Raw genomic sequence first — 14,190 nt, 5'->3', positions numbered from 1 at the left:
AGCAAGGGCTATTTTACCATTCTTATGAATAAAAATGTTTATGCAGCTTGCGTTCCTGTGATGTTTTAATATGTTTGAAAACATGATACCTGCAATTTAGAGTTTGTCATAAATAATGGTTTAGGGAAGTTTTATTTAAGTTGGTATCCTAAAAGAACAATTACTGGTAGTAAACATAGAAGAAGTGGAGGATTGAGGAAGAAATGGATTTATGATTAAAGTTCTCAGAACCCATGAAGATATGCCCTTAATAATGCTGATTTTGATTCAAGAAGCAGGGTAGCCTAATTATATTGTAAGCATTCCTTAAATGGAAGTATATGGATTTTAATGTAGAATCTCCACAGATGGTGAGTGTTTTGGTAGCAAGTAATAGAAGTATAAAGAATAGTAGTTTTGCCCTAGCCGGCTTGGCTCAGTGGATAGAGCGTCGGCCTGTGGACTCAAGGGTTGCGGGTTTGATTACGGTCAAGGGCATATGCCTGGGTTGCGGGCTCGATCCCCAGTTGGGGGTGTGCAGGAGGCAGCCAATCAATGATTCTCTATCATCATTGATGTTTCTACCTCTCTCTCCCTCTCTCTTCTTTTCTGAAAAAAAGAAAAAGAAAAAAAAAAAGAATAGTAGTTTAAATGGTTAGGGCTTTTATTGTTGTTAAATTTGTAGTAGGGGCCAGTGCTGGTCTGGCACTCCCAGTGTCGTTAGGGACCTTGTGCTCCTGCCAGCACCGGGCTCGGTGATAGCCAGTGGAGATTAGCATGAGGCTTCCATTCCAAGGGTCTCATCATCACAGGGTGGCTGCTGCAGCTCCTGTCAGCACTGCTGTGTTCCAAGAAAGGGCGGGTTAAGGGCAGAAAGGAGACTACTGCTTGAGTCTGCCCTTGACCTTGAAGGAGCTTTCCTAGAAGGCGTATCCATCAGCTTTTGCTTCTTACTGGCCAGAACTTAGTCCTTTAGCCATCCCTGTCCACAGGGAGTTCAGGGATATGCTCATCTTCTGGCCTGTCGCTGCCTCCTATGACTGATCAGTGGTCAGTCAGGAAGGCAGATGGGAGAATGGACAGGGGTAGGCAATGGGTAGTGCCTGCCATACTGTGTGACCACAGGTATGATTGAACCCACAACCTAGGTATGTGCCCTGACCGGGAATTGAACCCTCAACCTTTTGGCGCACAGGATGACACTCAACTGAGCCACCCGGCCAAGACCTACCTATACTTTTCATACCTTTGTAACCTTTCCCTCTTGCTACTTTCCCCCTCTACTCAGTTGAAATGCTTTGCTTATAAAGGTAACTTATTAAGGTGCTTGGATTCTTATTTAAGGTGAGAAAAAACTTTGTAGATTTCTTTAGTTCATACAGGTTATTTCTTCTGGTCTGAGACTCATTATTGATCATTGCAGCTTGCTTTTATTGAGCATTTGCTGTGCGACCGTCTCCCCCCTGACATGCATTAACTCGTTTATTTCATCCCACCAGTGACCCCGAGGGAGGTAGTTACTAGGCCCATTTTCCAGATTGGTAGGCGGTACCTTAAGAGACACACTGTGACCAGTACATGTATTTTAAATGAAAGAAATCTAAACTAATGATTTCTAACATTTATAGTGCAAACTAGGTGCTGGGCACTTCACAGGCATCAGTTTCACCCCTTGAGGAGGCACGTTAAAGGGAGTAATGTGACTTTGAGGCCCCTTATTTATAACCTGTTTTTGAGTACGACTTCATTTATTTCTCCCCCAGGTTTTAAGACTGCTTTCTCTCACCCATCCAGGGAATAGACTGATTCTAATTACAGTGATCAAATCTTATGTGGGGCACTGTGAACTTTGCTTTAGTTACTACACAGAGCCTAAACGAAAGCACCCGGTGAGGTGATAGCCAGCTGAGATGAGCACACAGAGCAGGATGCAGAAGGGTTCCCAGCTCTGACGCCTCCTGCCCACCCTGCTACCAGCCCTTAACCACTTCATGGTTGGTCTTTGCAGAGATAATTGTGTGCAGGCACATGGATTTCGCATATACTTTTGTTTTATACAAATGGTAACAAAATGCACATACTATTGAACACCTTGACTTTTTATTTAAAACTAGAGGCCTGGTCATTGAAATTCATGCAGGGGGCGGGGGTCCCCTCAGCCCAGCCTGCACCCTCTCCAATCCGGGACCCCTCGGGGAATGTCCGACAGTCGGACATCCCTCTTACAATCTGGGACCATAGGTTCCTAACTGCTCACCTGCCTGCCTGCCTGTTCGCCCCTAACTGCCCCCACTGCTGGCCTGGTCACCCCCAACCTTCCCCCCTGCCGGCCAGGTCACCCCCAACTGCCACCCCGGCAGCCTGGTTACCCCTAACTGCCCCCCCCCACCAGCCTGGTTGCCCTTCAGTGCCCCCCTCTACTGGCCTGGTCACCCCCAACTGCCCCTCTTGCCGGCTTGGTCGCCCCACACAGCCTGCTGTTCAGTCGTTTGGTCGCTCCTCACTGCCCCCCCGCCAGCCTGGTCGCCCCACACAGCCTGCTGCTCAGTCTTTTGGTCAGCCCTCACTAACCCCCCCTGCCAGCCAGGTCGCCCCATGCAGCCTGTTTGGTAGTCCGTTTGGTTGTTTGGGTTGCGACGGTCACTTAGGCTTTTATATATATAGATAGGTAAAAAATCATGATAAAAAGAGTAATAGGAAATTTTCCTTCCTTCCATTTTTAAGTCCAGCCATATTACCTGTATTTACATTGCTGTGGAACAGATGTCCAGGAATTTTCCACTGTGTAAACCGAAACCGTGTACTTACTCAACAGTGCCCCTCCCCTTCCCCCTTATATTTAGAAAAAGTTTTAATTAAAAATTGTCACCAAAAGAATATTTAAGAATGTATGTAGTAGCCCTGGCCGGTGTGTCTCAGTTGGTTGGGCGTCATCCCGTGCACTGAAAGGTCACTGAAAGGTGGTTCGATTCCCAGTCAGGGCACATGCCTAGGTTGCGGGTTCAATCAAGGTGTGGTGGGAGGGAGCAACTGATAAATGTTTCTCACATCAGTGTTTCTCTCTCTCAAATCAATTAAAAATAACTTATAAAAGGAATGTATGGAGACACCTTTCTCTTGTTTAACGGTTTATCACAGAGCTTGTTTCATATCAGCATATATGGGGCTCACCCTTTTCATTGCTGTAAAGTGTTGTGTTTTATGGAAGTGGCATAATTTATGTAATTACTTCCTCATGATGGGCTTTAGATCATTTCTGATCTTGTCCTACTGACCGGAGGGGCTGACTTTGACCTCTGTGGGCACCTTGATTAGGTGGGTCTCTGGCTTGTAGTGTGATTTGATTTTGTTTCATGATCTTTGTTGAGAAACTTCCTCTGTGGTGGGAGAGTTGCTCACTGGTCTTTGCGATGATTTTGGTACTAATAACTCACTTTCATTGAACGCCAGGTGCTCTGTAAGTACTTAGACTCTTTTCATCTTTCCAGCTAACCGGGGTGGAGAGAGGAGATCACTGTCTTCGGACCCCAGTCAACCCATTGGTCTGCGTGCTGCTGTGACAGCTATGGCTGCTCTTAGTTTAGCCACTTGCTTTATGTTACGCTTTCTGTTTTTAGTGTGTTTTGTTTATGTATTAATTTGTTAACACTCAGGCTTGGTGTTCTCTTTGCATTGCATTGGGTGTGTATTCTTTCTAATAACTTGTGTTTTTAAAAAATCTTTATTATTGAAAGTATTACATATGTCCCACTTTCCCCCCCATTGACCCCTTCTAGCCTGCCCCCACACCTTCCCCTTCCCCCCACTCCAGACCAATCTCAGAGGGAAGGTGGGGATGGGGAGAGATCAAAGAACTTGTATGCATATATGCATAACTAATAATTTGTTTTTAAATGTAACTCAAATTTCAAGTAATACATTGACCTGTGTTTGTTTAGCGATGATTACTTCCTGCCGTGATCAGTGACCAGACTGGCTCATCCTCACAGTTTCGTCCCTTGTCCTTGCCTCTGCCACCCGCTTGTGATTGAGTTTGTCACTGAACTTACTCTAAAACTAACATTGGTGACTTTCTGTATGTTAGTGCCTCTGATACTTTGTTAGGTTAAAGCAGAACCTTTTGATTCCATCATAAGAGGATATCAGTGTCTTTATATTCCCTCTTTTTTGTCTACATCTCTCAATTTGATATTATTGCTGTTTAAATTGACGACATTTGCATTCTGTCCAGTAACTGTGATTCTCAGAAAAGAAAAAACTTACACCTTAACTGGATTACATGCGCATTGTCAGTTTTTTCTGTACTTCTGCACTCTTCTTGTTTGGCTCACGTTGATCTTCTAATAGTTCCTTCATGCAGGGCTCATGGGAACCACTTCTCCAAGTTCTCAAATGTTTAAAGAGACTTGTTTTTGCAACATACTCGATTGACAATGTGGTCAGATATAGAATTCTTGGGTCGTAGCTTCCTGCTGTATAGACTGTGAGTGAGCCCTTATGTCTCGGTGGTAAACGTAGGTATGCTAATGGCCAAGGCTGGTGTGCTTTTCCCACTTTAAGGTGTCTGCTGGAACTGCCATAACAAGCACCACCAGCTCGTGGCTTCCACACACACGCTTGTTTTCTCAACTTGGAGGCTTAAGGCCCAAGGTCAAGGTGCCGTGAGGGTTGGCTGCTAGAGGCCTGTCTTCCCAGCTTGTAGGTGGCCACCTTCCCTCTGTGCCTCACATGGTCTTTCTTCTGTTCACGTGAGAGAGAGCTGCCTGGTGTCTTCCTTTTCTAATAGACATTATCCTGTTCAATTAGGGCCCCATCCTGTGACCAGTTAACCTCAGTTACTTTCCTAGAAACCCCATCTCCAAATACAGTCACACTTGGGTTTGGGGGTTCAACATGTGAATTTTTGGGGACATAGTCCAGTCCATAACAAAGGGTGATGTGAGTTTCTTTTTTTTTTTGGCCAAAAGGCCTGGATAATTTTTATTTATTGTTTTTTTTTTCTTTTGCAGCTTTAAATATGTGATGTATACCCATACTTATTGACATGGAAAAATTCACATCATACCACTGAATGGCAAAAAGCAGGTTTATTATTTTTTAAAAAAATATTTTTATTGATTTCAGAGAGGGAAGGAGAGGGAGAGAGATAAAAACATCAGCGATGCCCTAGCTGGTTTGGGTCAGTGGATAGAGTGTCAGCCTGAGGATTGAAGGGTTCCGGATTTAATTCCAGTCAAGGGCATGTACCTCGGTTGCAGGCTCCTCCCCAGCCTGTGGTTGGGGCACATGCAGGAGGCAACCAATCAATGTGTTTCTCTCACATGGATATTTCTCTCTGTCTTTCCTTCTCTCTTCCACTCTCTAAAAATCAGTGGAAAAGTATCTCTGGGTGAGGATTAAAAAAACCAAAAAAAACCACATCAGTGATGAGAGAGAATCATTGATCGGCTCCCTCCTGCACACACCCTACTGGGGATCGAACCCTCAACCCAGGCATGTACCCTGACCAGGAACCATTGAGCCATACTGGCCAGGCTATTCTTTTTATCTTTCCGTAATCCTGTCATTTCCTCCTATTTGGTCATGGCTATTATTTTAAAACTAGAGACCTGATGCACGAAATTCATGCACGGGCCTAGGCCCCGGCCCCCGCCCGCCGCCACCACAGCTGGGGGCCTCTGGTGCCGCTGCCTCAGCCCCCACCCTCTGCTGCTTTGTCTGGAAGGAAGGACGCCCAGAAGGATGTCCGGTCTAATTAGCATATTATGCTTTTATTATTATAGATAGATATTTGAATTTTTTGAAATGTCTTTGATCTTTATCTGCTTTATTTTTATATTTTTCTGGGGAAGAGCCTTTTGTCTGCCATTTGTTTTTCCTGTGACTTTTCTCCTTTTCTTTAGTTTTTTTTATATCTTTGCCTAGTTTCTTTCCTCATCTTTGAATGAGGAGAGTTCTTCCTGGACTAGCTGTGTGTGTGGTTTTGGCCGGGGTAGGGGGAAGGGGGCAGTGTGGGTGAAGCGGCTTCTCTCTGGGGTTCTGCCTCGCAGCTGGAGGCAAAGGCGTTTGTCTGAGCTTGCTCTGGGCTCTGGTGGCAGGGGGTTTGGCAGGTCTGCGGCTGTCCCGCTTAATCGGCTCTTGCTCTAAGCAGGGCTGCCTGCCTGTGCTCTGGAGAACTCTGCCCTTCCTCTGAGATCTGAAGTCCCTGGTGATCTCCCGGTGCCTCACTGTCTTGGTTGAGTGTTTCTTGCCTGTGGCAACTTGCTGCAGGTTAGTCTCAGGCGGTTCAGGTGTTATGTTATCAAAGATCAAGCTTTCTTCTCCCTAACTGACTCGTTCTTGGTCTGGGTGGTCACAAAGGGCAGCATTGTTTAGAGAGGTCTTTACTTTGCATCTTCCAGGTTCTGAGCCCCACAGTCAGGTTTCTTCTTTCTTTTTTTAAAAAAATACGTTTTTATTGATTTCAGAGAGGAAGGGAGAGGGAGAGACAGAAACATCAATGATGAGAGAGAATCGTGGATCTACTGCCTCCTGCACACCCTCTGCTGGGGATTGGGCCTGCAACCCGGGCATGTGCCCCGACCCCCAGGTTCATAGGTCGAAGCTCAACCACTGAGCCACACCGGCCGGGCCAGGTTTCTTAAGGAACCACATTGGTTTCGCCATCTGCAAAGGGAGGGACCTACAGCATCCTGATGATCATGCAATCACATGAAATCTGGGCGAATACTGAACACAGTGACTGCTTTCTTACAGACAGAACCTCCGCTGAACACACCAGAAAATAGAGAATATCTTGCAGAAATTATGTTTGAATCTTTTAATGTACCAGGACTCTACATTGCAGTTCAGGTAAAAGCAAAGTTATTTTTATGATTCCCACAGGACGGCATGGTGATTCCAGAGGCTCTCTGTTACAAGATGGGGCTGTGTGTTCTTCCTTTTTCCTTTCCCTCAACACACACACAACACATGGAGACACAGACACACAGAAGGACAGACACACACATTCACAGACACACAGACACAGGACAGACACATTCGCAGACACACACACATTCACAGACACACAGACACACACACAGAGGGACAGACACACATACTTACACACACCCTACTCCGCATTCATCTCAGACCAGGGTTCCCAGCTCAGGGTAGGACGGGCAGTTCTCTGTGCGGGGGCTTCCCGTGTAGAGCAGAACGGTTAGCAGCCTCTGGCCTTGACCCCCTAGAAATAGCACCCGCCTTGTCTCCCCAAGTGTGACAGACACGGCACCAGGCCTCCCCAGTGTCCCGGGGGCAGACGGCTCTGGTGGGGAACCAGTATCCGGTGTGAGGCCAGTGAACTGCAGCTGTCTGTGGACCCACACCGGGAACGGTGGGTGAGAAACACCCCCCCCGGACTCCATAGTAAAATCCCGACCTCACTGGCTTTTTGGGGGTAAAAATTGATTTATTTTATTGAAAACTTGAGTCCTCCAGTTTAAGTACACATGGTCCTTGTCCAGGTTGGGATTTGAATTTTGGGGGGAGGTGAAGGAGGGAGAGGGAGAGTTAGCCGCAGTCGGGGAGAAGGACCGATTGCTTGACCTGAGCATGAGCGCGCAGAGGACCTGAGGCCGCTCCCCGTGCTGACGGCTCGTGTCCTGTCCAGGCAGTGCTGGCCTTGGCCGCGTCGTGGACGTCTCGGCAGGTCGGTGAGCGCACGCTGACAGGCATCATCATCGACAGCGGGGACGGGGTCACCCACGCCATCCCAGTGGTAAGCAGACTGGTCAGTGCTTCTCTTTGCAGGACTCACCTGATTGGAGGTAAGGGAACAATTAAAGGGAAAAAAGCTTTTCTGCTTAAAATACCACTTTTAAAGTCGTAGCTGTATTTAGACAAGGGAATAAGAGGAGAAAAAAATCCGTGGCCGTCGCAGTTTTAAATGTGCAGGGGCAGCTTCTGCTGTCGAACGGCAGCCATTGGGTGGGGTCAGCAGGACTCTGCCTTGCCCCTGGGGTCATGAGGTCATGGTCCCTGGGGGCTTTTCCTGCTCGCCTTCCGAGCCTGGGCCACCCAGAGGATCTCTCTGTTCCGGGACAAGACGTGGGTGGCTTTAACCAGCTCCTGCTCCGGACAAGGCGCTGCTGGGGTTTGAGAGTTTATGTGAGAGCTGAGAGGAGGGGTTGCACCTTTCAGTCTGCAGAGTGGTCTGCAGTGCCGCTTTTTGGTTTTACATTTCAGAATATTAGAGCAGTGATTCCTAATTGGGGCTCTAAGAGACTTCTGTTTCTCCCCCCACCCTCCATAAACTATTTAAACGAATTGTTTAAAGTTGTTTTTGAAAAGAAATGGAAACTCTCTGGAGAGGGTGTCCAGGGGAGAGTCGCCTGGCTCTCATTCCTGATCGCCAGGCCCTCCTCCCAGATGCAGCCCGTTACCGGTTATCCACGTTTGTTACAAGCACGCTGTTTGTATATACAGGTGTCTGTGTGTATAACACCTTTGGGAAAGACAAACTAGGGCTTTTAAAAAACAAATCATTTACTTTCATTGAGAAATAGCATTTCGTTTCAGGAGGTCGCAGCTAGGATATGCTCACATGCTTTAATTCCTTCCGGGTCAGAACGCCAGGAACAGGGTAAAGGGTGGACGTGCCCCCAGCCGGGTGCCCTCCGCAGCAGGGTCCGGAGGGACGGGCAGGACTGCACGCGCCCTCCCGGTGTTCTCTGTGCTGGCAGCCCCGCAGCTGGCCTCACCCCTTGCTCCTGTAGGGCTGCTGAGGCGTGCCCGCGCTGCTGCCCTGGCCGTGAGAGCAGTGCTGACCGAGGGTCCCGGCGCCTGCCCCTTCCCAGGCCCTCCCCTCGGAGGCCAGTGCAGACGGACCCGCTGGGCGCGTGGGCCTGCTGCCCTCTCTCCCGTGTTTCCGGTTGAGGAGGAGAAAGGAAAACTGGTTCTCTCGGTGTCGAGGACCACAGAGAAAGTCGCTTTAACATTTTTGTCTGTATCATAATTCAGTGTTTTCCCAGAAAATTACGTGTTGCACAGAATTAGGGTGAAATGGAGAGATGTAAAGTAGGAAGTGGGATGCCCGCGAGCTGAGCCAGAGGGCGCGCCGTGGCTTTGGTTGCCTTTGGAGTCTCCTGAGCTCGTTTCCTAGACACAACGTGCGACGTTCTCAGCGAAATTGGAGCGTCCTGTGTCCGGTTCTGTGTCCTGATTGTACAATACAACCCTAACTTTACAGCTTGCCTACCGACTTACCCCTAATAGTGTTTCTTATGGCTGAGTATTCTGTGAAAACAGTAGCTATATAATAGCGCATCCTGGAGACTAGCCTAATTCACTTGTCTGCCTGTCCTTGGACGGGGGTGTCGAGTGTTCTGAATCTGAGACGAAGCTCATGTTAGTAAACACTGGCTGGATTACTTCTAGAAAGTGTTAGATGTGATGCATGGAGTATAATAATTGTGAATAGTTTGTGTTAGCTGATATTCTTATGACTGTAAGTTGATCTTTACTATTTTAATAATTTGGACATATCTTTTATCTCCCTCTTTTTTCCTCTTTCTTAAAATATTTTATAAATAACTTAGACTGTGGGAAGGCCACATCTTCTCTTACTTCCAGACGTTAGGCACATCAGGAAGAAACCTGAGGGGTCAGCAGCGTGTCCTCGCCTTCACGTGGCTCTGCCTGGTGGCTCTCACCACAGAGTGCAGTCAGCGGCCCCCTGCCGGGCCCTCTGTTTCCCAGGCGTGGGGCACGGAAGCAGGGCTGTCCTGGGGACTGGCGTGTCACGTCCTTGTCTGTGACACTGTGGTAGGAGGGACACTCTGACTGTCGGTCCCTGTCGGGCGAGCTGGGTGTGCCACAGCCTGTGGCTTCCCTGGAAGGTTGGGGAGGGGCTGGTGCTGGGCTATGGCCCGTTCCTGTCACCAGCAGACAGTGCCATGGTCCAGGAAGGCCCCCAGTGAGCAGGTCTGAGACACACAGTGTTAAGGGAACCACAGAATCACTCCTAGCCCCACACTTGGGGCTGTCTATTGGGTGCTTAGTAAATGGCCTCACAGTGCTAGTGCTGGGCTGCGTACTGCACTGACTCTGTATTGTACCCCAAGGGGTCATTTGCCCCGTACTGTGGGCAGAGGTCCTGGCGTGAAGCATGTTAAGATCCTTAAATACAAGTAGATTTATAGTTGGCTTAGCAGCTTACAGGTAAAACGCTTTCTGTTAAGGAACAGTTAGGTTGGATTCACGGTTCCGACACGCAGCATCTGTTTTTGGAATGTGGTTTTCCGAGCACGTTCCTGATGAAAGCACCGTTCTGGCTGCTTATGGGGGGGCCAGGTCATGGTAACGGGATTGGGAGTGCAGTCACTTTAAGGACCTCGCCCACGGAGCCATGTTGGGATCTGTAATTGTGTGTCAGGGCCGCCAGGGCAGGAGCCCCTGGGATTGCTCACAGTCTTCTGCCTCCTCTCTTCCCAGGCGGAAGGTTATGTAATCGGAAGCTGCATCAAACACATCCCGATTGCAGGTAGAGATATTACGTATTTCATTCAACAGCTGCTAAGGGAGAGGGAGGTGGGAATCCCTCCTGAGCAGTCACTGGAGACCGCAAAAGCCATTAAGGTAAAAACGGACGGGGAATGGGCTGGTTTGGGTGGAGGAGAAATGGGGCTGCACGCTTCCCCGCTGCCGTCACCCTGCGCCCACCTGCTTCCTCTCCCTGCTTCCTCTCCGTGAATGTGGGTCTTCATCTGTTTACCGCTGAGTTCATTGAGGGCTGAAAGACTGACAGCTCAGGCCCTTCCTCGGACATCAGCCGTGGAGGCTCCAGTGTAGATGAGAATGGCTTGATGGCCAGACTGAGCCTGTGCTACGGATGCAGCCTCACTTAATTGGAGCCTGATTAGGTAGGGCCTCCAGTTACCTGATCGCCTGCAGCTCCCTCCACGGTTGGACGGTTGGACGGTTGGACGGTTGGACAAGGCACTAGCAGCAGCAGCAGTGACGCCCGGGGTCCTGGGTATCGGCCAATGTCAAACTCGTTTCCCATCCCTGTTGTGTGTGGTTTGCACCCTCTTAACTGCCGTTCAGAACAAGTCATTCCAGGCTCTAGAGTCATGAAACACAGTCCACTTGTATTTTCTGGACTCTAGTTACCATGCTAAAAAAAGTTACAGGAAGTTTTAAAATGAAATCAATTCGATAAGAAGGAGCATGGCTTGTCAGGACATATTTAAGTGTTCACTTGACCAGTTTAGTCTGTTACCGTGTCCATTTCAGTTGACAAACCCTTTTAAGGGAACTTTTCTAGTAAAAATGCAAGAGATTCTTAGGAATGCAAGGATAACTATTATGTAGATCAGTGATGGCGAACCTATGACCCATTTTTTTGGTTGATTTTTCTTTGTTAAATGGCATTTAAATATATAAAATAAATATAAAAAATATAAGTCTTTGTTTTACTATGGTTGCAAATATCAAAAAATTTCCATATGTGACACGGCACCCGAGTTAAGTTAGGGTTTTTCAAAATGCTGACATGCCGAGCTCAAAAGGTTCGCCATCACTGATGTAGATGAAGAGAGAAGGATTTAGTTTGTTTTTGAAGAAGAATTTCGCGTGGGTGTGCCATGAGCTTGAGCATCTCCTGTCATTTTGAGCTTGAGGGGGAGTGAGGGGCGTTCCCCCACTGCTTTCCTTGGCTTAGTTCCCAGGAACCCTGCTGGTTGAAGGACAGGAAGCATCAGAGATGGCCCCACATTTGCATGGCACTCTGGGTAGCAACAGGGTGCACTGGTGTAGGTCAGGGCTCCGGCAAGCCAGGTGGCCAGCTGCCCTGCTGTCCTGGACCACGGTTTCCCGGGATGGGCACGCTTAACTGCACAGCACAGCCCCGGGCAGACCGGGACACTTAGCCCTTTCTAGCTGGGGAGAGTTTACCCAAGAATCATAGACTTTCTTTTTAGACTAAAATGCTTCCCAAGAATTCCCCTCTTCCTTTCCTTGCCTTTTTAAGTGAAAAAAAAAAAAAAAAAATTGGAGATTTGACCCAAGCTCTCTTGCCACCCCATATCTGTGACAAATGTCAATCAGAATGGAACCTCTTGTTTCTGACACTCAGGGGTCGAGCTGGTGAGCGTGAGTGTTCCCTTTCTCAGTCAAGATTCCTGAGTGGCATGGCTCAGGAGGTTGCGTTCTGGTCCTCACAGTGGCATTTGCTTTACTCACTGGCTTTCTGGGGTCCTATCCTGACCTTGAATTAGAGCTGGCTGTCGAGACTGCAGAGGTCAGGAGAAAAGAGACTCCTTTGGTGACGCTCTCGACATCAGCTGCACTGGCCCTGCTGGGTGGCGGTGGGCCCTGCCGTTGGTTCCCGCCTCACTTGTTTCTGTGAAGGCAGAGGCCCTGGGGAGTGTGGAGCAGAAGTGCCTGCCTCGTGTTACTGCCATGGCCGTGGCCTACGGGCATGAGCAGGCCTGAGGCTGTGTGGACTGTGGCACGCCGTTCTCATAGCGTGAGTCCAGAACTCGAGTCTAGGTCTGCACACGCCACCCACCTTCCCTTGAAGCCTTTCGTGCTGTCACTAGGCCAGTTGAGGTGCCGTTGGAAATTGAGCAGGCCTCTGAGGACAGCTCGATGCTTCTGTCTCCATTTGGTAGATTTAACTGTGTCGAATGGCTCACTCTCTGTTGTCAGGGAACACAGTTTGTATAAACAAACCCTGCCCACCAGTCTCACAATTCTGTTAGAGTGTCAAGGATGAAACTGGAATATGTTTCAGGGAGTCTAGGAAACTTCAAACTTCATAGCAGAAAACACCTTCAGAGGTTCTTCCAAAATGTGTACGAGTGCCCATGTGCTGCCTTCCCACCTGGGGTTGGGGGCACCATCTATGCAGGGAGTAGGACGGACCCAGCAGGTGCAGATCACCTGGAGACACCGAAGCCATTCTGGGTCCCTGCGTATTCCTGAGTGGGCATGGCTTGAGTGTCTCCGTGGTGATCTATAGCCGCTCTGTCAGTCTCGCTCCTTGTGTACATGGTGCCCCCCTCTGCTGTCTGCCCACAGGAAGCTGACTTTTGGAAGCTGGTACTTATGTGCCACCTGCAGCTTGACAGAGGTTAGCTCTAAGGACACGTGCCCACCCAAGGAGCCCAGTTGAGCATCGCCAGATTCAGAGGAAACATTGCACGTCTAGGCTCGTGGTTCAAGGTGAAAGCCACGGGCACGTTTGTGCAGCAGCAGCAGCCATAGTCCAGTCCTGCCTAAGTCTGCCTCTTCTTTTTCCATGGCCCCTACCACCCATAACCTGCTGTGTCACCTGCTTGTTATGGACTCTCGGCCAGAGCGCATGCCCCAGGGCCGGGATCTGTGTGTCTGTTCACTCGTGCCTCAGCGTGAAGACTCTCCGTGCAGCTGATGGCCGCGCTGTCCTGTCAGACTACACAGAGGGTAACAGGAGGCGGTGGCTGTGGCGGGCATCATGTTGTCTGCCTTATTCAGCGGGCGGGGCTGCAGTGCAGGCCAGCTGGTCCAGGGCCATGGTAGTGGGTACCCGGGGCAGGTGCCGTGTGGGCGCCTAAGAGAAATAAAGAAAGAGGTGATGGAGACAACATACTTAGTAGACACCTTGAAACAAGCAGCTTCACAGGTCCAGCATCAAAGCGTAGTCATGTCTTGTGTGAAGGATGACGACTGTGAGGCTTGGCATTAGGGGTGTGGGCAGGACTCAGTCCAGGGGCGTGTTCAATGCTGGGGTTACTGGGTGTTTGTCTGAGGCTCTGGGTTGGTTGTTAATGCCTGGTGACGTCTTTGTGTGTGTGCATGCAGGAGAAATACTGTTACATTTGCCCTGACATCGTCAAGGAATTTGCCAAGTACGACCTGGACCCCCGGAAGTGGATCAAGCAGTACACAGGCATCAATGCCATCAACCAGAAGAAGTTCGTGGTGGATGTGGGCTACGAACGGTTCCTGGGCCCCGAGATTTTCTTCCACCCCGAGGTGAGGTGCTTGCCTGTGGCGTTGAAGCACTTCATATGTGGAGGAACACTGCCACCTCGTGTGTGTAAAGCTGATTCTCAGCCACTGACTGCGGCTAAGTGAGGACACTGGTGCGCACAGGCCCTGTGACGGTCACAGCCCCTGGGCCGTCTGTCTGCGTGACTGACTGTGCCCCTTGCTCTCCATAGGCTTGATTATCTGTAAATAGCG

At 49.2% G+C, this 14,190-nt stretch overlaps 1 protein-coding gene across 13 annotated transcripts in view; it reads left to right on the top strand.

The window, feature by feature from the left end:
- ACTR3B (actin related protein 3B) overlaps positions 1-14,190 on the top strand; it is a 70,874-nt gene that overhangs the window by 34,467 nt on the left and 22,217 nt on the right. For 12 of the 13 annotated variants that reach the window (XR_004975239.1, XM_036356171.1, XM_036356163.1 and 9 more), the window contains 4 exons: positions 6,736-6,831; positions 7,634-7,741; positions 10,456-10,599; positions 13,807-13,980. Coding sequence is in view for 12 of the 13 variants with exons in the window: in XM_036356171.1 (XP_036212064.1) it covers positions 6,736-6,831; positions 7,634-7,741; positions 10,456-10,599; positions 13,807-13,980 (522 nt within the window). In the remaining variant the exon portion in view is untranslated. The remainder of the gene's footprint in view (positions 1-6,735; positions 6,832-7,633; positions 7,742-10,455; positions 10,600-13,806; positions 13,981-14,190) is intronic. The other variant, XM_036356167.1, reaches the window with a different exon arrangement.

The sequence above is a fragment of the Myotis myotis genome, unplaced genomic scaffold, assembly GCF_014108235.1.
Source record: "Myotis myotis isolate mMyoMyo1 unplaced genomic scaffold, mMyoMyo1.p scaffold_m19_p_25, whole genome shotgun sequence".
Classification (NCBI taxonomy): Eukaryota; Metazoa; Chordata; class Mammalia; order Chiroptera; family Vespertilionidae; genus Myotis; species Myotis myotis.
This window is presented reverse-complemented; position numbering and strand designations above follow the sequence as displayed.